General features: G+C 43.3%; 1 protein-coding gene across 1 annotated transcript in view; it reads right to left on the minus strand.

Annotated features, from left to right (window-relative positions):
• The window catches only part of slc7a10a (solute carrier family 7 member 10a), a 40,745-nt gene that overhangs the window by 4,514 nt on the left and 13,547 nt on the right, over positions 1-22,684 (minus strand). Inside the window, exons 2-10 of the mRNA XM_080729290.1 lie at positions 21,807-22,011; positions 18,969-19,120; positions 2,941-3,066; positions 2,275-2,428; positions 1,657-1,780; positions 1,350-1,453; positions 1,122-1,218; positions 483-632; positions 82-259 (exon numbers count right to left, since the gene is read on the minus strand). Of these exons, the coding sequence (XP_080585416.1) occupies positions 82-259; positions 483-632; positions 1,122-1,218; positions 1,350-1,453; positions 1,657-1,780; positions 2,275-2,428; positions 2,941-3,066; positions 18,969-19,120; positions 21,807-22,011 (1,290 nt within the window). The remainder of the gene's footprint in view (positions 1-81; positions 260-482; positions 633-1,121; positions 1,219-1,349; positions 1,454-1,656; positions 1,781-2,274; positions 2,429-2,940; positions 3,067-18,968; positions 19,121-21,806; positions 22,012-22,684) is intronic.

Consider the following 22,684-nt stretch of genomic DNA (forward strand, 5'->3'; position numbering starts at 1 on the left):
TAGACAGCAATGCAGGGCCTTGCTGTAGAAATGCAGTTATTTTTATTTAAAAAAGGTTATTGATAATAAAGACTTACTCACCGACCACCCTATAGAACCATTTGGGTTTGTTTTGCCAGTATACTCCCACAAAATAGACTGGTACACCAGTAAGCATGATGACCATGCCCAGGCCACACACCACAGGCTCAGAGTACAAACTGAAGCCCAGCAGAACGGCCCAGAACAGCATGTAGCTGATAGGAATCAACAGGTTCACCTTAAAAACAGAGAGGATGAGGAGGAGGACAACGGGGCTTTAGGAATCGTTGCTGTTGGGCAGAAACCTTGTATCTCCATATTTTAACGTTCTTTCGTAAATGAATGCCCTACTTCATACAGTGTCACAAAAGTATCAAAAGTAGCAGATCTACTGAAAAGTGACAAAATGTGGAAAATACACACACATGCACACACACACACGCGTGCATGCAGTGCGTTACCTTGATGGGTCGCATCATGTTGGGTTTTTTATAACGGAGGTAGAGCAGGCCGGCGATGGTGACTCCGTATGACAAGTAGTTGATAAAAGACACATAGTTGATGAGGTTGTGTGTATCCCCTATAGACAGGATCAGTATAGTCGCTGAGCACTGTGTGGACACAGAGAGAGACAAACCCAAAGGTAAAACCCTGAGTGTTCATTTAACTCTGACAAGTCTACAAATGGATTACGTTGAGGAAGGCATGGCGCCAAAACACGTTTGTGTCTAATAACCTAAGTACCCGAAGGACATTCTGTGAGCGCTGGCATTATTCCACTTTTGGCAACACTTGGCCGTGCAACCGGCAAGTTTCTTTTATTGTTTATCGAGTTATGCTCACATTCTTTCAAGTTCAAGTGTACAAATGGAACTACACTGGTTTCATTTGTACAGTGTCTATGGACGGGTGTGTCCCCGCCCGCCCTCAACCCCCAACAGGGAAGTAAACCATCAACCCGATTTGTGTGGCATAAGGCACCTGTGCCCCCCCCCCCCCCCCCACACACACACACACACACACACACTGCAGGTCAGGACTGCAGACCCACTCTCTTTCTTGTGAGGTTACTTTAGTTGACTACTTGGCGCAGTACTCACGCAGACAAGCAGGGCGGGGATAGGGGTGCAGTTCTTGAGGTGGATCATGGCTAACAGGTAGGGCAAGTGTCCTTCTCTAGCCCCTGAAAAACACAACCTAACACGCATACATGGTAGGGTTAAAATGATAACAAATGTGTTTAGTGTGTGTGTGTGTGTGTGTGTGTGTGTGTGTGTGTGTGTGTATGTGTGTGTGTGTGTGTGTGTGTGTGTGTGTGTGTGTTTTACCTGGAAGAGGTGAACAGGTATCCATTGATGCCTCCGAAGGTAGATAGAGCCACTGAGATGGGCATCACCCACTTGAACATTCCAAGTAACTTCTCTCCAAATGTCTGTAATAATAATAATAATAAATAACAACAAAATAATCTACTAATGTCTGATCAACATCACAGACAGACAGCCAGATAGATAGATACAGATAGATAGATACAGACAGACAGACAGACAGACAGACAGACAGACAGACATATAGATACAGATAGATAGACACAGACATATAGATACAGATAGATACAGATAGATAGATACAGACCACAGCTACTGCATTAGATGCTAGCAGTTCCTCTGGGCTCATGGAGGAGAAGTAGGCGATGTTGGTCAGTGTATAAACCAGTGTTACCAAGGGGATGGAGATATAGATGGCACGAGGTAGGTTCCTGGACAAAACAACATCACATAACTATAACATACAGTATAATATCATAATAACATATCACAAGTGGTTTTCATGTCAAGGACCGCCAAATTATGTATTTGTCTGCGGAACCCCATCTGAAAATATCAGCTCACAACGTGTTGCATGGAGACAAATTTAGCCAGGGACCATGTGGAGTCCCCCCAAGGACCCCTGGGGATCCCCAGACTCCAGTTTGACTACCACTGATATAAGAAAACATGTTTGTAATCTACATCTTTAGTGTGTGCATGTGTGTGTGTGAGAGAGAGAGAGAGAGAGAGAGAGAGAGAGAGAGAGAGAGAGAGAGAGAGAGAGAGAGAGAGAGAGAGAGAGAGAGAGAGATGTGAGTGAGGGAAAGAGACAAAGGAAAGTGTGTGTGTGTGTGTGTGTGTGTGTGTGTGTGTGTGTGTGTGTGTGTGTGTGTGTGTGTGTGTGTGTGTGTGTGTGTGTGTGTGTGTGTGTGTGTGTTCTTACTTCCTGGGTTCTACCACCTCCTCCGTAACATAGTTTAAGAAGTTCCAGCCACTGAAGGCGAAGGAGGCCTGTAGGAAGGCCAGAGCGATCTCTGGTACTGAGGGATCAGTTTTGAACTGGAACGCTACACTGGGACGCAACGCATCATAGTATCCTAAATGACAGACAGATTATAAACTTTGTTAATTTGAATTAAACATCTTCATAGTAAGTAACAAAACCAGTAGAGGCTATGAGAAGTGATATGCCCTTTTTCCACCTTCGTGTAAAGACCATTAATGGCCAGCAGGTGGCAACATTGTCATGAATAAGTTCCTACTTCAGTACCACATTTAAACATTCTTGTTTGTTGTGCATAAAACCTTTCTACTAGATATTCAGGCTTTATCTTGCCTTTTGTTATATTAAGATTATTTACTCATTCTTTGTTAGGTTTATATGAATCACTTATTGTACTATATTTGTACTTTGTCACAGGACAGAGTGTGATCTGCCAGTGCCAGTTGGTATTACCAACTTTACCCTAGTCAGAACTGTGTGTGTGTGTGTGTGTGTGTGTGTGTGTGTGTGTGTGTGCGTGTGTGCGTGCGTGCGTGCGTGCGTGCGTGCGTGCGTGCGTGCGTGCGTGCCTGCGTGCGTGCCTGCGTGTGTAGTTGAGTAGTTTACCTCTACAGATCTGAACCAGTCCCACTATTATGATGAGACACAGGGCCAGTAACTTCGCCACAGTGAACACGTCCTGAATCTTGGTGGCCCAGCGCACACTGCGACAGTTCACCCAGGTCAGAAACACTGACACACACACGCACACGCACACACACACACACACACACACACAGAATACATATTTGTATGTAATGCACCGTAAGAAACAGATTGGTCTTCACTTGGGTCAGCCTTATTATTTTCACCTATGACGACACAGGGGTGATAACATTGTACAAACGGCTAATGATGCTCAGATCAAAGCTTCAGCATGGACTTGTGTTAAAGCTGTGGTGGTGTTGATTCACATGGCTAGAGCAACAGGAAGGATGTGACTGTTGAGTTTTGATGGCAGTTGAAAGTTCCCAGTTTCCATGATGTACAGTATACTATATACTTTATACTGCAGCCATAATTACATGCATTCATACAGCCCATACAGTACAGTGTACAGGTCACAAAGGGTCTACTGGTCTGTTTCTCTTAGTTGGTTTTACATCACCTTGTCATTAGAACTCTACTTTGAGCAGTGTTGTATTGGTGATTTAATGTTTGGGGGGACGCACACATCGCTTAACACCTACTCTACAGGAGTCAACTGGTCAGACGATGGTCTATTGGTATGCTCCTTCCTTTGTTAAATCACCCTGGTGTGACACTATAGAGTTTGTAAACGTTGTCGAGGTGTGAGTGAACTAAGTGTTGTTTTACATTGATGCATGTCACTGTGCGTGTGAGTGACACCGCTCAAAAGATACGGGATGGTGTCTAAGAGAGAGAGAGCGAGAGAGAGACTGTTATGTCCATAACTACCATTGAAGACATTACATTGTGGGGGTGTGGTGGGACAAGGGAGGTGTGATTTGGCCTCTGCTATGGGTGGAGATAGGGGGAGTGACTCATGGGCGCAGTGCCAAGGTTAATTGAGTGGCAGGTGTTTCCATTAGTCTAATTACATTTTCATCTTTATAGTAGCATGCTAGATGTGGGATGTTGCACGCACACACACACACACACACACACACACACACACACACACACACACACACACACACACACACACACACACACACACACACACACACACACACACACACACACACACACACACACACACACACACACACACACACACACACACACACACACACACACACACACACACACACACACACACACACACACACACGATCCTGGCAGAGAGAACCGTTTAGAGCACAGTTTCTCAACAACAGGTCTGTAACTCTGAGTAGGGACGCATCTCGCATGGGGGACACCGGTGACCTGTCCCCAGTGGGCCACAGAACGGCCCGCGAACTGCTATTTGTGCCGCAAGGCTGCGAACGAAAAAGAAAAGGCTCAAATTAGGCCACAAGGCCGCTTACACTCCAGAAGTGGCCCATTAAAAAAGGGGGAGGTCCAGGGAGGGCTACGTGATGGCCCTATCATATCACTTGCTCGACGCGGGAAGAGCGGCTCTCACCCCCCCCTACCTGTGTGTTTTCACTGCACGTTGGCTCTGTCTAATTCAAACTCAAATCTCAGTCAGACAGTCACGAACGCAGAGGACATGAGATAAGACATAATGTCACCGAAAGAAACGTAAGGGGGTTGCTGAAAAGCAGAGGGAGAAAAAAAGTTTAGAAAAGAAAAAATAGTTGAACATCCCATGTTTAAAAATAAAACACTGCTGCTGCTAGGGCTGCTTCTGGCCCCACTCACCAAGTGAAGAGTCAGTTATCAATACGTTTCAGATCCATCAGTCGAACAATAAAGCCATGTCTCTGCCTTCGGTATAAACGTTATGGAATCATTACAATATTGCATTTGAAGAGCCTAGGCAAGGCGATCATCAAAAATTATTGGGTTTCTACTTCAAATCAGGTAAGGTTCTTATTACTATGGATTGTCTATGGTACTTACTCTGGTCCAGAACGTAAGACGTAAGTAAACTAGAGGTGTAACGATACATTTTAACAGCGATACGAAACTCAAGGGAAGCAGCAGAGCAGACCCAGCAGCAAAGCTGGGCCCAAGGGTCTTTTTTACCACCCCTGGTGCACAACAGCTTTCAATGTTTATGTTCATTGAGTTTCATGTGTTTGTGTTTGTGTACTGTGTATGTGTGTGTGTGTGGCCAAATAAAACACGAAGAGCAGATAGTAAATTCCTTATCTGTTTGTGTACAGAACACACAGTACCACATGGCTTCTCCTATTACTAGTGGTTCTTAACCTTTCTTGGCAGCCGGCACAAAGGACTGACCCAGTCCGTCAGTCTGGGAGTACTGGGAGGATGAATGTGTGTTGGACGGGTGGAAAGGGTTAGCCATGATGTGCTCACCTCCACACCATCCTGTTTAGCTCCAACAACAAAGCCAGCACTGTATGTACAGTATATAGGCTTGTCACAGTTATTACATAATCGCCTAATTGCAATTATTTGAGATAGTCACAATTCATTTTACATAATCGTCATAAATCTTTCCATGTTGAAAAGGTTATGTACATTTTGAAACATTCTCAGAAATAGTGGAAATAGCAGACCTACAAGCTCACAGTGCTTGTCACAACGCGACCTTGTAGCTATTTCTTCCATTTTGTAACAGATTAAAGTATAAAATATTACATATGGTGTATTTTGGTGATTTCTCTTTGCTATAGGCTGCACACAGTGGCTGCAGATACAAAATGGCTTTACACAGTACAGCTAATTCTGGCCCAACAGCTATGTACTGCATGACCCCTGTTAAATAAACAAAAAACTACAACTAAAGCATACAGTACAACTAAACGCTCATTAGTTGTATGCTTTAGGCTATGTGTTAGCCTGCAACTCCAGCTTGTAGTAGTGTTTGAGAGTAAGGTGTGGTGGGGGCTGGGGTAGTCATGAGCCCAGTATTTTTAAACCCAGGCTTGGGTCCTGGTCAGGGCCCCTAATCACTACAGCATGCAGCAGGCCAGGTGGTCCACGTCTCTCCTACTAATGCTATCTACAGTACACACACACGCGCACGCACACGCATTACACAGTCAAACAACAGAAACTCAGAGCGGAATGATCTCAATGTGATTCAGGGTTAGGGCGAAGAGGAGAAATGGATTGGTCCAAAGTAGTGCTGTGTCTGCTGCTTGAAGGAGTCTGGAATCGCCACGTGCTCACGGCATGTTTACGTCTTTCACAGAAACAGAACACGACTGCAGACTGCCATGAGCGAGGCAGAGAAAGAGCAAACAGAGTTTAGGAAGGAACAACATTTCCTGCTGTTTCCTGCTGTTTGTCACTCTGGGACAGTGGAGCTTGTTGTCACTCTCTCCATCCACCTGTCCTATCTGTCAGATGAGAACAGGTTTATGATGGAGCACATGTCCTGTTTCCTTCTTCCTGTGTCCAGTATGTGAATGTGTAACTTGTCATGTGTAATTTATGTGTGTCTGGTGTGTGTGCATGCACACGTGTGTGTGTGTGTGTGTGTGTGTGTGTGTGTGTGTGTGTGTGTGTGTGTGTGTGTGTGTGTGTGTGTGTGTGTGTGTCTGTGCGCGTGCACGCTTGTGTGTGTGTGTGCGCGCATGTGTGCGTGTCAATGTCACATGTAACATACATGTCATGGGTCTTGTGGTCTGTTCTTATGCAACTGCAGTCTAATTTAATCTCTCTCTCTCTCATTGTCTCTTCTCTCCCTCTGAGGACCTGTCAGATCACTTCAACAAGGTTTCACTGACATGACTGTCGAGGGACTTCTGTCACCCCATTCTAAAAATGTCTTCTAAATCCTAACACTTTTCTGAAAAACCTAAATTGTTGCGACCGTAGGTCGCATTTACTACCAAAACCTCCACCGGCTGTCTGTGAGTGAGTGAGTGAGTGAGTGAGTGAGTCAGTCACACGTCACACTTTTGCCCTGCTCATATCTCCACAACCGTTGCCCCCATCCATGCCAAATTTTGCACACACACTCCTTGACTGCCAAACTACAACCTCCAAGGACCCCCGGAGCCCCAGGGACCCCCAGGTCCCTGGGGGACCCCCAGATGTAAAAAATGACCAAATGTGCTCACACGTCACACGTCACACTTTTTCCCTGCTTATATCTCCGCACCCGTTGACCCGATCCATGCCAGATTTTACACACACACTCCTTGCCTGCCAAACTACAACCTCCAAGGACCCCCGGAGCCCCACCCCCAGATGTAAAAAATGACCAAATGTGCAAAAATGACCAAATGACCACCCCAACGGGGCTGCTCACGGGGAATTCCCGGGGACCACCCACTCCTGGTGCTCCAGAACGGATGCAAAAGTGGTGGCGCCCCCAGTGGAGGACCCCCTGCCACTGCAGCGCACATAAAATGCCGTAACTCGGCCTAGGAGCGTCCGGGAGAGCCGGGGCCGGTACCTATTCGTCCGCCAAGGCAACGCGGAGACCCCACCCCTCATTTCTCACATGGCCCTATTCTAGCGCCACCTTCAGGCCGATTTTTAAAACACATTTTTGGACACTGCTCCTACAGTTTTTGCCCTAAAATCACAAATATCAGTACACAGCATGTCTACACTCATGTCATCAACATGGATCAGGAAGATCTTGGAAAAACAAATTTTTGCCCTATTTGTGGAGATAAGCCACCTACGGTCGCTTATCTCCCGATTAGGGAGTCTTACTGGTTATATTAAGTGGTGCTCCCAAAATGATATGTATTCAAGATTTGAACAAAGATCTACAAGCTCATAGCGTGGCATGCAGTGATGCACTATGAGCTTGCAGATCTGCTATGTTTGAGTAGCCAAAGCAATAAAAGTGGTTACAATTATTATGATGCTATATTAATTTTCTTTTTACTAAAATGACACAAGATGCTTTGACTGGTTTTAACAGGTTAACCACTCAGTCTGCACTGACTGAGCCACACATTCCGACAGACAGACGGACAGAGAGACAGACGGACAGAGAGACAGACAGGCTGAGGCAGAAAGACAGACAGGCAAGCAGGCAGCAAGACAGACCTTCCCTCCTTTTGGAGACCCAGGGGAGGAGGAAGAGGAGGGGGAGGAAACTAAACTTTTGGCAGAAGAGTTTTGGTGGCACCGGGCACAGCTCTGTGATCCCCCTTGCCGCCCTCTCCCGATGCTGCCACCCACACACACACACACACACACACACACACACACACACACACACACACACACACACACACACACACACACACACACACACACACACACACACACACACACACACACACACACACACACACACACACACACACACACACACACACACACACACACACACACACACAGTTTTATAGTAGTAGCCTGGTTGAGAGGGTGTAATGTGCATTTCCGTTCCCTCTCTTTCTCGGAACCCCCCCACAATCCCCCCTACCCCTCCACTCTCTCTCTGTCAGGGCAGGAAGGAAGGAGGTGTGTCGCTGGTCATTGAGGCTGTGACAGCAGCAGGTAAATCAGGGAGAGTGACAGGGCCCCTGCATGTAAGGGCCACTCCGCACTAGAATACTAAACTAATCACTGCCTTTGTCCTTAATGGAGGCTCAACAACACAATCCACCAGAGATTTACTGATCTGAGGGAGAGTTGCAAAGCCCTGCTCTGGGCGGGGGCAATGGTTCCCAAACGTTATGGGTCGCGACTCGTGTGTAAATATCTTTTTTCTTTTTTCTTTTTCTGTCTTTTTTTCCCCCCAGATTTTCTGGGAAATAAATTAAAAAAATAGCAGATTTATAAACTTAATGTGTCGAGGTATTGTGAGCTTGTAGATTTACTATTTTTAATATATATATATATATCTATATTTCACTAGGCATTGGATCATCATGTGGGGGAAACAAAATAAAGAAAATGTACTTGTCTTCAGAATATCCACTACCTTTTCAAATTTTGAAAAGAAAATTGGGTTTCTTTTAGTGGTGCCATTTATCAAATGTAACTTTCTCCAGTCTTAGAGTTAGATGGATGAAATACATTATTAGCAATGGAAAGCACAAATTCCTGTGGCTGAAAATGTTTGCGCTTTTCTCAGTTTATTTATCCAGGGAAAGTTGACATAGAACTTAGAACTTTTTCTAATCTCACCCAGTTTAATATTGATACAGTTACAGTTACAGTACAGTGAGTTCACACATGTACACTGAGAGCTGCCCCGTGCAAACAAAGTCTTTTACCAGTGGTTTCAAGACTTTCTTTGACTAGGGTGGCCCAGGTGGGGCACTGACTTATTTTTAAGTACAAGCATGAGCACACACGTGCATGTGCAGTGCACCCACACTTATGTTAATTAACTACCTATATCTAATTTACACATTAGAGGGTCTTTTATTTAATTTTAAGATAATTAATTAAATGCCTGTCTGGGCAGAAAGCCAATCCTACTTTAGGATAATGGGTGGCACCTGGGGTTGTTAGTGAGATTACAGGGGTAATGGACACACCACCTGACCCTAAACCATTATTGTGGGTTTGCTGTCATCTGGCTAAACGGCTGATGTGATGTAATGTGTAATGTGATGTAATAATCAAAACTGCAGCTAATAGAATTAATACATTTAGACATGCCAGTATACAAGTATTGATAATACTATGACATTTAGTGTGATAACATTGGAATAGTCTTAGTTATGGTCCATAACTAAGACTTATGGATGTACAGTAGAGCACTTTGTCCACTTCTTTTTTCTTTTTTTTTTTCGTACAACAGCTCTTTCTTAATTAAGTAAATGACTTGACTTAAGTTTTGCACACAGTCTGGGGGTTCAAACGAGTGAACATCCAGTCAAACGGATGTTTCTCTAACCTCTTAGTGGACACTGGCCCCAGTGAAGTGCCGGTACAAAGGTCCACAGCACAGGCCTTGTGCCAACTGGAACACACATCTTGTAGATTGCACTGCCAACAGGCAGGTAGTTCTAACTGTGTTGGGAGCATAATGTTGACAGGATCTGAGACTCGGTAGTTCACAAACCTTTTAGCTCGAGACCCAAAAGAGAAATTAGACGTTTCCCCATGACCCAAACTAGTGAAAACAGCAGACCTACAAGCACACTAGCTTTTAGATCGGCTACATATGTTTTGTAATTTATGAAATGCCTTTGATTTTTATTTGATTTATTAATGAAATAATCATTGCATCATTGCAAATCATTGCATTTTTTATTCATGAAAATTTCAAAAATCATTTGAAAATGTTTTGAAATAATATTCAATGTTGGGTCTTCAATGTTTTTCAGGCCAAGGAGATAGCTGATCTACAAGCACACATGAATAGAGATTCTAGGGTACAAGTGGTTAAAGTGGTAAAGAAGTTCCAAATACGCAAAGAAACTCCGAGGACCCCCTATTGTAGACCCACGGTGGTTAAGACCTCCACCTCCTATGTGGTGTAATAGTGGTTTTTCTGCTAGTCTAGGATCAAACCCAACCTTAAATCTTCTCTCTCTAACGTCTCATACTCAGCTTTTTGTCAGTTTGCTTACTGTATATGTGATCTACTTCATTCTAAAAGCAATTTGAGCTACATTTTAGGCAACTTGAAGACACAATTGAGAAAACACCAAAGTAAAGTCCTGACACACTGTTGTATAACATCAAAGCTATGAGTCATCTCTCTCTCTCTCTCTGTGTACATAAATATAGTTAGTATATGACTCAGTGCCAGAGGGAGAAAGTGGTAGTAATCACTGTGACAGAATACTACTGAGGAATTCCAGCTTCAAAGCCACAAGCATGAACATGATTATAAAACCCACGTGTTCTAGAGGAGAGCAGTTCAGAAGGAAAGGGCTTCAGGCCAAACCGTTTTTATGGGAATTTATGAAGTACATATTATGCTCTTCTCTCTTTTTATTAAAAAGGCCAAGAAAGCAGTCAATTTTTCTTTGTTGAGACAAACATTAGGAAAGCTGAGAGGGAAACATTGCATGGCAATTAGGAGACAGTTCTAAACAACAATGGTGGCACTAACATTAGCGGATATAATTGATGTTGCTATTGAAGCTGTTTTGAAAAGACTCCAAGGAATAATGAAGTTAGACAAAATTGAAATTCAGGCTGAGTGTCTGTCTATTCAGTCCCTGAAATAGGACATTAATCACAGAGTTCAGTGTTACACCAAAATTGGTGACTTTTCAAATGTTGTTACTGGCTAGAGTTACTTCATTAGCAGGTTAGTGGCTTGCCCACGATTTAAAAATGTTGGTTAGGGGAACAAATTGTTGAGGACTTCGTCTTTGGCAACGGCCATCTTGGAAAGCGGCTGTAATGAGAGCACTTTCAGACTGATTAATGAAGTGAAACAACATGTAAATTCAAGCTGAGTGTCAGTTTAAGGGAGAGACGGTGCATGGGAGACAAACAAGGGGAGTCTCTGATGGGATTTGATCCTATTCCTGGGAAAAAGAATGTCCCTGGGCCTCGTACCAGCCCCAGTCTGCCTGTCCAAGTGCCCCTGAGCAAGACAATTAACCCCTAACTGCTCCCCGCAGCGCTGTCCCTGTAGCGCCCCCTCTCCTCCTGATACCTTAGGTTAAATGCCGATACGACATTTCACTGTATATGCAAATATACAGTAAAACAGTGACAAATATCACAAAGGATTGTGGACCAAATTATTATTTATTGTTGTTAATTCCAGGTATTGGGTAATTGTAGGTCCATTAACATTGTAATGGGGCGGCAGTGGCTCCGGTTCGATCCCAGGCTTCCCCTGGGTTAGTGTCGAAGTGTCCTTGAGCAAGACACTGAACCCCTAACTTCATTGAAATAATGTGTGTGCAGTGAGACCTCTTTATAGGACAGGCCCTAACCAGCAACTTGATGTGGTACAGCATGTGTTGTGCCTGCACTAACTCACCATACTGTATATCCCCAATTAAAAAAAGAATGGTGGTCTGTTTAGAATTGAATTACGTAGCAATGTGGTTCACAGATGAGGACATGAGAGACTAAGGGGTGTAAGTGACTGCTACTCAGGCACATCACTTTGGCTTCCCGTTGACCATTCACACAGCAAGGTTAGCACTATCTGCTGCCTGCACAGCGTACCTCAGGGGCAAACATAATATTGCTCCTCCCGGGTATAAAACTCCACCCACTCACTCTAGCGGGTGTATATAACTCCTCCCTGTCACACTGGCAAGCGCACCACCGCACGTCAATCTTCTCACACCGGCAAACAAACCACCACACTTCGCCCACCCACCTCATACTGGCTGGCAAGCACAAAACGGGACGCATCCTTCGTTCAAGCTCGACTCCATCCTCATGAAACATTTGAAGTTCCTCTTTTTTTACTTTGTTTATTTGATTTTCAAATGAAGCATTTAAAGGACAACTTTAGTTTTTTACAACAAGGGTTCATATTTGAGATTGTAATTAAAGAATATAAAAGATGAGTGTTAAAATGATTTCATTTACTTCTTTCTATTGTTTTAGAGATTCTTATTTCAGTGGTTGGGGAAATGCGTACAAGAGGCTAAATATGTAATTTCACACAGAATAAGCCCATTCCCAAGATACAACGCAACCTTTCATGGTTGGATGTGACTTATGGGAGCTAGAAGTGTTACTGTAAATAGTAATAAAGAAACTGCTGGCTTATTGTGTCTAAAAAGACATATTTAGCCACTTGTACGCATGCCCCCATGCGTACGCAACTACGCATGCCCCACATTTTAACACGGTAAACACGATAAGACAATAGAACGAAGCAAATGAAAATATTTTAACACTCACTTTTTCTTTTCTCTAATTACAATCTAAAATATGAACCCTTGTTGTAAAAAAACAAAGTTGAAGTGGTACAATAATAAGAGTAGCAGCTTCTTTTGTACAAACATCAAATATACAACAGTGGTACTGAAGTTCCTCTTAAAAGTTGCTCCCACACTGCTTCACCTCAGAAATCACTGTTCATCAATTAAGCTGGAATAATCGCTACCGGCTTTTTTGGTTCCACCTTCACCTCAACCTGACCATGTCCGGAATACCACCTCACCTCTACTCTGCTTCTGCTGGCCACCGCCACATCAAACAAGGTCTTCCTGACCACATCGCCTGCATTTTTGGACACTGGTCCTCTCATGTCTACTATAGCTACATAATATTCAGGATGTCCGTAATGAGCATTTCTATCTACTACGAAGCTCGCACATCTCCTGCCTGTCGTGCTGGAAAGGTGTTTTCAGCACTATCAGTAGAGGGTCTGGGGGGGGGTCCATTTGTCCCAGAACATTACTTCAGAAATAATAAATAATAATAATGGGCTGTGACAACCTATTACTCCAGAGCCACGATGGCTACCTGCTCCTGAAACTACACTCCTAGTCTAGTCCTTCCCCGACCACAACAGACGCTTTGAGAGAAAAGGGATAAAAATAGCTAAATAAATAAATAACACCACAGCATAACCCATCCTATAGGCCAGTGGTTCCCAGTGGCTCCAGGGACCCCCAGGAGTCTTTGAGAAGGTTCCAAATGATTGATAGTTAGGAGACAAATTGACCCTTTACTGGTTTGCAACGCCAAGATTATACAATTGGAAGCAAATGGACCCTTATGGGTCATGACTCTAGTCTAACTACTATTGACAACCAGAGCTGTGTAGTCAGAGGACAGAGTCTGAATGTCTGGTGAGAGGAGGTTGTACAGTACATTGAGAGCACACTGGCTTTTATCAGCAGAGCACAGTCATCAACAAATCACTCCCACACACACACACACACACACACACACACACACACACACACACACACACACACACACACACACACACACACACACACACACACACACACACACACACACACACACACACACACACACACACACACACACACACACACACACACACACACACACACACACACACACACACACACACACACACACACACACACAAAAGCTGTAAAAACCTGATTAAAGGGTGTATCATATTTGAGTCAATATACTAACATTAATTATGCACAACACACAAATGTACACTGCAGAAATGGATTCTACAGGAAAAAATACATAAGAATCAACTGAGAAAAGTTTGGTACACCCTTTAATTAGGTTTTTATAGCCCTTTCCCTGTCTAACACGAGGGGAATACGTAATCAGATTGTTTTAAAGTAAATATAGCAACATAATGTTGACATACATATTTATGATCCGTTGTACAACAGTGTCGAGTGCCAAAAGAGCCAATATACAAGTTCACAATACACCAGGCTTAAAATCCTCATTGCATGAGGAAAATGGCATCAAGATGTACGTAATGTCCCATTTTAGAAAGTCATTATTGGATTGCAGCCATTGCAACCATGTGTTTATTACTTTAATGTTGCAGCTGGTAAAGGTGGGGCTGATTAACCTGCTGCTGAGTGCCCTAGCCTATAATAAATACCTAATAATCTATCATTAAATAGATATCACTATTAACACTTATGTTGCAGTGATTTTTTCTCTTCAATGTCCCGCGATGCCATGGTCTCCATAGACTTCCATGTAATTTATAGTGCACGGATCGTGCACGCCCATGCCTAGATGATGCACCACGTGTGTGCACACTGTTCACAGCTTTCAAACAAAAAAATCTGCTTGGAAATCCGTTCAGGCATTCATGATTTATAAGCCATTATGTTTTCTTCAGATGTAAGCAAACATGGCTGCCACGTTTGAAAGAATGGGTTGGTATGGGGGTTAAACATGCAATTTCACGATCGCGATCATGCCTAGAGGTCCAAAAAACATTTTTGGAAAAAATAAATTGAAAAAAATAAATAAAAATAATAATCTTCAAAAACGGCCCAAACTCGGGAAACTCAGGGTTGGCACAGGGGTGGTACCTTTTCAAACTCGGGAAACTCGGGGTTGGCACCAGATGTGTTAATAATCTGCACATTAACTAAAGCTGTAGTGCGGTAAAAATACAATATTTGCATCTGAGATATATAGTGGAGGTATCTAAAAACACCACAAAGTTGTTCTTAAAGGAGTAGTTCACCGCCAAAATGACTTTTTTTTCTATTGATTAGTCAAACCATGGAGACTTGAGTTCAATAATATTTCTTTGTATTTGTCATATTCCTAAGACAAAAGATTTGATTATAGTAAGTTTACCCCCAATGATTCTGGATGGGGACCCAAATGAAGGGCCCTGGATGGGACACAAGCTCAGAGTCAGAATCAATGGAGGTCAAATGTACTTGACCCTTGACCCTAAATTTACCCCCATTGATTCTGACACAATGCATTTATTTGGGTCCCCATCCAGGGCCTTATTTGGGTCCCCATCCAGGCATTTGGTTCCCCATCCAGAATCAATGGGGGTAAATTTACAATAATCACATTTTTGTCTTAGGAATGCAACAAATACAAAAACATATTATTGAACTCAGGTCTCCATGGCTTGACTAATCAATAGAAAAAAAGTCATTTTGGCAGTGAACTACTCCTTTAAGGGCACACACGCGCACACAGTCCATAAAGTGGGTGTGTTCAGTCATGTGACTGAGCCGGTGCTCTTCAGTCACACTGGTCCTATTCTTAGAAATATACACATGCACATAAACGGATTCAGACCGCTGTGCACACACAGGTCAGTAAGAACTGGACAGGACAGGCCTCATCCACTCACATGCACGCACGCATGCACACGCACACACAGGCAAACTGTGTCATGTTTTTGGGGTCACTTCAGGTGACAGTCATAAAGTACGTTCAGCAGGGGACATTCACAAGCAGAGGAAAACATTAAGCCATGTAATCTCAGTCTAGCCAATTCCTGGAGGGCAGAGTGAATGAGAAGTCACACAGCTGCTTTGTTGGTGTCTGACAGAGAAAGAGACAGACAGAGAATGTTTGTTTTTAAATGGTTGAAGCTGAAATACATAATAAAATATTATTTTCCATTGTGGCAGGTCCTCTAGGGAAATGTGGACGGTCAATATGACATCTTGTCAAATTGGACAAGATTGGCAAAGGCAGGACCAAAATGGTAAAATAGAATATAGCAAATAATTAATAATGCAGTAAATAATGGAAAATTAAGGATAAATGTGTTTGTTTTGTCAAAAGCAAAACATCATTGAGCAACACTGACAGCCCTTCCTGTTCACTCCAAAGAGAGTAGTCTGCATTACACCTTGCACTTTGTAAATTATTCTAGAGAGTCTGGGAAATGATATATTCTAACACTAAGCAATCTTTTAACACTATGCACTCTTACAGTAACTTGTGTACCGGTACACCATTGGTTCTTAAACGTTTTAGCTTGAGAACCAAAAGAGATGTGTCTGCGTTGTGAGCTTGTAGATCAGCCATTTTCACTATTTAGATTTTTTTTTAATTGTGAAAAATGGGGGAAAAAATTAGAAAATGTTTTGAAATATTACAACAGATAAATTACTTGTGAACCATAAAAATGTGTTTGGGAAACAGTGGTGTACACTGGTCAAGTCAAAGTAAAGCAGACCGACTACTGTAACTGAAGAGGTTGCAAGTCTCTAATAAGTACGTATATCGCCTTAACATCTGGGACATATTCCATGGTGAAAGGATCCGTCAACACGTGACATGAGGTGTGTGTGTGTTTGTGTGTAAGGGGGTACCAAGGACCCAATAGCGGCAACAAACTGTCAAAACGAATGTCAGCTGTCGAATGGGATTCTCCGCCATTAAATCGCTGGGCTGGTCCCGCCCTCTGTCCCACCCACTTCCCCATTCGCCTGTCACTCAGTGACAGTAGGCGTCACGGCAACCATTGTGAAAACAATACACAAAGGAGACACGCCCTCTCATTAGCGGCAGGCACAAAGGCTGGCACCATTATGTAGTCTGACACACACACACACACACACACACACACACACACACACACACACACACACACACACACACACACACACACACACACACACACACACACACACACACACACACACACACACACACACACACACACACACACACACACACACACACACACACACACACACACACGTCAAGTGATGAGTTCCAATGATCTGGTCTCCATTCTGTCCTGACATCTGCATTATGAAAATTCACACAAACGCGCACGCATGCACATACACATACAGCCATGCATGCAAACGGACATATTCATGCATGCATACATACATATGGATAAATCTACCCATGCACATGTATCCTTATAGACACAGAGTATTAGTGAGTGTGAAGGTGATGTGGTGTGTAGACTTAGCCTCGCAACAGCCAGACCCTCCTGAGGGGAGAGTCTGGGACCCGGCCATAGACAACTCATTACGATGACGTAGTTACTCACTTTGACAGACAGATTCCTTCATCCAGTCCGTAGCCATCAGCGCATCAAAACATCGCAAATACGTCTTTTCCAGATAGAAATTCCAAAAGTGCTAACCCTGTTGTTCTTTTTTAAGTTCTGATTTGCCATTGATTTCAGATAACTTCGCTTAATGCAGCATTTATTTGCGATTTGTGAACTCGCTTCGGACATGGTGGCTGCCATGTTTGTTTTCAAAATGTGAGAGGTGCAGCAGCAGCTCAACCAATAAGGAGCAGTGTGAGGCGGGTCTCTCCAAATGCAGCCATTTGATTGGAAATTAGAAAATAATTTCTCGTAATGAGACTCTATGGGAGGGACCCCAGACAGAGAGAGGAATCACATTTGTGATGACGTATAGCTCGGGATGGCCGTGCCAGGCTGGTGTAGACTACCAAACCAGTCAACATTCTGAGGCCACCACCAACCTGTACATCTCACACACACATACACACACACGCACGCACGCACGCACACGCACACACAAAATACATAGATGTCTATACTGAGCTTCCCATTGTCTCTTTGAACACATCAAGACTGCAGCCAGCATGTTTATAACCTCAGTCTTGGCTACTGGGAGCAGACCACACTCCAGTATAACCAGTCTCTCCTGTTGGCCACTGGAAGCACAGTGCAGGGCCATCCTCAACTAAGAATGTCCTTAGTCAACTCAAAGTGTTCGGTTTCAAATGATGGTCACACAGGCATAGATAATGGATAGCTAACCTAGTAGGGATAAAAACCTAATACTGGTCACTGTTCAAAAAAAATATTAATGTTTTAACATAAAGGTTACCAAACCAGCTGTAACATTAACCAGGAAAAAGAAGAGTGACATCTCATGCCAGCAACAGCCTTTCTTATCAGATTATCTCCCATCTTCAAATTATGTGCATTAATGGTGTTGGATATAACAATGATGCCGTGGTTATATAAATGCACCAGACTATCACAACCACACCTTATGAACTCGATCAACTCTAATCTGTTTACAGCTCTGTCCCTGATACTTTATAGGCTCGTCGTGATCTGGGAATTGTGCGTAGGGCTACGGGGGTTTGAGAAGATGTTTTCTTTTTTTGTGCTTCATTTACCCAGGGCAAGTTGCTGAGCAGCACAGACGTTCATGTTCAGTAACATCCTGCACACAAACCTGGGAGCTGACCAGTACAACCACAGTCTTATACTGTTAGCCACTGAATAGCTCCAAACCTGGGAGCTGACCAGTACAACCACAGTCTTATACTGTTAGCCACTGAATAGCTCCAACCCTGGGAGCTGACCAGTACAACCACAGTCTTATACTGTTAGGCACTGAATAGCTCCAACCCTGGGAGCTGACCAGTACAACCACAGTCTTACACTGAATAGCTCCACTGGAGTAGTCGGAGGTTATGCCTTGCTCAAGGGCACTTCAGCACTGTTGGGGAAAGGGGCAAGTCATTGCCATTCACTTACTTCCCCACTTGTCCTTACTGGTCCAGGGAATCGACTAGCTTATGGGTCGCCAATTATTTCCAGGGTAACCGGAGGGTCACCTGACACGATGTCACCGGACCAAAAACCGCATTTAAGGGACAGAGCCTTTTCTGGCTCCAACCTTGGGTTAAAAACCTTGGTCAAGGGTGTCTGTCAGTCTGTCTGTCTGTCTGTGTGTGTGACTCACAGATACAGACGGTAGCGAGGACTCTGGTGGCCACGTAGGGAGGTATGCAGTTCTGGAAGGCGGGTTGGAGGACGTAGTTGGAGAAGGTCAGAGCGATGACAGCCAGTGTGGTAGGATACATGATCAGCACACCACACCATAGCAGCAGAAACCTGCAACACAGTCAAATCAACACCCACCATCTTACTGTGTACCAAGCATACCATTTATAAGTAACCACATGAAGCCAAGCATCCCTATTCTGGACATGACATAATGCGAAAATAGCCAATAACCAATGTACAAGCTCACAAGGTGTAGCTTGTAGATCTGAACATTTTTGGCAAACATATTTTGTGTAGCGGGGAAAAAAGGAGGGGAGCAAGTACAGACACCTGTACTTGCTCCACCTATAGGAATTAAGTGGTTCATTAAAAGTGACTGAATATTAATGATCCTAAAAATGTAATGACCACCACCTGATTCATACTTCACCGTATGACGGTTCATGATTTTCACCTATTATGGGGATGCCGGGTTGGAACTGGAAGTGGCTAATGTTGTCTCTCTTGGCAGTATTTGTTCCAAACATTAAATCTTTGTTGTGTTTTATCCATCATGTCCTGGGTGTCGCCGTCTATGTGACAGTAGCGGAGGCTGCATTCCATGTACTGTATGAACAAAGCCTCATTATTAATTTGAGCAGTGCAGCTGGGCACATGGCTGTTGGCAGAGTCACTGATATGAACCTGTGACCTCATGATTAATGGACCGAGTTGGAGTGCATGAGTACCAATGTGGTTTATGTTATGTGTTTGCCTTCATTCTGTGTTTTGTCAATCTATGTGCTAATAGATAAACTGATTATGTGGTTCTTAAAGCGGGGCCTGTTTAATCAATCTTGTGAGACCATAAGAATTGTGCCTTATGTATGGTCGCTATTCACGATATGGCTTCATGAGCCTGCCAGAGTTACTCGACTCTATGAGTCATACAGTCAGTACATAGTTCTAATAGGGCGAGTGGTCTGCTCTTGGGATGTTTACATTGAGAGTGAGACTGTATAGAGAGAGAGAGAGAGAGAGAGAGAGAGAGAGAGAGAGAGAGAGAGAGAGAGAGAGAGAGAGAGAGAAAGAGAGAGAGAGAGAGAGATTTTGCAGGTAAGATGTTGAAAGGGTCTTAACTCCTACATGAGTTGTTCTCAACCTTTACAACAGGAATGAATTGAAAATCTCTGTCCCACATGCAGTTTCAGATTATTATTATATTTTGTGTGGTTGCCCTAGCAACCAGTCTATAGTATTTGTCCAACTTTATTTTCTTTTTTTCGCACAGTTTTAGCGGCACACAATCGAGTCATATGTCAAAACGACCAGCTTCATCGGGAATCGTGTGCTTGCATTTTGCTAAGAGATACGTTGTTGTTGAGATAATTTATTTGTGAATTAATTTTCCCCATGGACTTGAATGGGAAAATGCAAAAACGGCAACGACACTTGCAATTTCCCAGGATTGCATCTTTCTAGTTTAATTGCGTTCCAGCTCGGATCAGTGGAACTAACGCAGTATAGTTGAAGATCCTATTCTTTTTACATACAGGGTTTCCTGCAGCACTTTACAGGCCAGGCGCCCCGCCCGGCCAGAAAAAAGAGGCGAGCCTAGCCTAGGTCAACTTGACAGTGACACAGCTGCACAGCGAGTCGTAGATTGCGTCGAGAGAGAGAGAGAGAGAGAAAGAGAGAGAGAGAGAGAGAGAGAGAGAGAGAGAGAGAGAGAGAGAGAGAGAGCTCTTCTCATTTACTCACAACGACACAAGTAAAGTACAAATACCTGAAAATCTCCTTTGTACAGTATAAGTACAGTAGGCTACTTAAGTAAATCTACTTAGTTACTTTACACCAATGTTGTTGTTTTTTTACTGTGCTGTAGACTTCTATTTATATGGCACGAGTGCTGGTTGATTAACCTGGGGGAAAAAAACAAGTTACACTGTCCTGTGAAAAACGTAGTTATTCAATGTTGAATAAATGTGGATGATAGCATGTAGTTGTGTTTTCCGTCATCATGGGCACATTCATGTGTTTTTTATAGGGCAAAAATAAGAATTAATATTAAAAATTAAATGAATTAATTACTCGAATTCATTAATTAATTATCAAAAAATTTCGGCGCACGCGCTTTGCGCGTGCGCCATGAGATCCCCCCCTGGTCAAGGCTTTTTCCTGCAGGAAGCCCTGACATACATTTTTGTAATTTATGTTATAATCAAAATCTTAATGTTTTGCTAATTATTTGGGAGCCCACATGCAAAGTCCTCACAGCCCATCAATGGGCCCCAGCCCACAGCTTGGGAAACTGAATGACTGTCCTACACCATCAACAGCCAGCCCTGGCTGGTCTAAGCTGGTCCAGAGGGGTCCAAATAATAGTTTCCTAAAGGGTCAGTCCTTCATGTAATGTAGCAGGGTGGCTCTAGCGCTTAGAAATGTCACAGGGTTGAGTTTCAGTCTGTGTGGCACTGGCCACCAACAGCAATGTGTTCTGTCTACTAAGCTTACTGTCCAGTAGTGATTGTACTATACCATACTATACTAGTATATAATATACTGGGTTTTGTTACCCAAAATAGTGAGTCGGGCCCATTTTAGTTTTAATTAATAGAATTTCAAAAGATTTAAAATAAATTACAAAAGAAAATCACACAATCTCAAGAAAATTCATAAATAATTATATATTTTTTTAAATCAAAGAAATACCCAAAATTAGAAAAAATATATGTTTTTAAGAAGTAGTGAAAATAGTTTTCTTTTGCCCGACAGCACCGATATGATGGTGTAAATGGATAGTAGTAGTACTTACCCTACCAGGCCTCCAAAGATCTCAGTGACGTAGGAATAATCTCCCCCTGACTTGGGAATGGTGACTCCCAGCTCAGCATAACACATGGAGCCCAGGGCACAGATGCCACCGCCCAGAACCCACACTATCAGAGACAGACCCACAGAGCCAGCATGCTCCAAGACTCCTTTAGGAGAGATGAAGATCCCAGAGCCAATGATGTTTCCTGGAGAGACATACAAGGCCACATTTAAGACGTTGATGTACAAAAAAGCATTTACTATCTTGTATTTTTTGTAAAGCACCGTTTTTATTATTCATTATGTGCATGGACCACATAGGGACTGAGCTTATCATATTATGGTTTAAATCTGGCACAAGCCGGAGTGTGACATAATTTGTGTCACTCGTCACCCTCCTCTCGCTCTCTCCTCTCTTTGCTTGTCTGTCTGCAGCGTTATCTCTTCTTAGCAAAAAGCAAACATGTAGCTTTATGCACACAAATGATAAAAACCTAGGAGCATTTCATATATAATACATCTGGAGTGTACTTTTTCCAGCACCACGTCATTTTAACTTAGCTTATGATACTGTTGTATGTTTTAAAAAGACACCTGACCTTCTAAAGCAATCTGGAGTGATTTGATGTGGAATTTGACAGCAGAACCACACCACACCACACATTATTCCTGTGATCCTAAAAACATCAAAAGCCTCTCTAGAAATATCAGTGGGGTTCATCCACCAGCATGTTTGTTACATGGCAATCCTGCCAGTAGTGTTCAAGGTGTCTTGTTTGGGACCAAAGTGTTGGAGAGAGAGAGACAGACAGATTACCGACATCATCACCCTTAGAGCAGTGCTGCTAACGGGGCAAAATAAAGTGTAAAGCGGAGGAA

The sequence above is a fragment of the Nannobrachium achirus genome (assembly GCF_963921795.1).
Source record: "Nannobrachium achirus genome assembly, chromosome: 7".
Lineage (NCBI taxonomy): Eukaryota > Metazoa > Chordata > Actinopteri > Myctophiformes > Myctophidae > Nannobrachium > Nannobrachium achirus.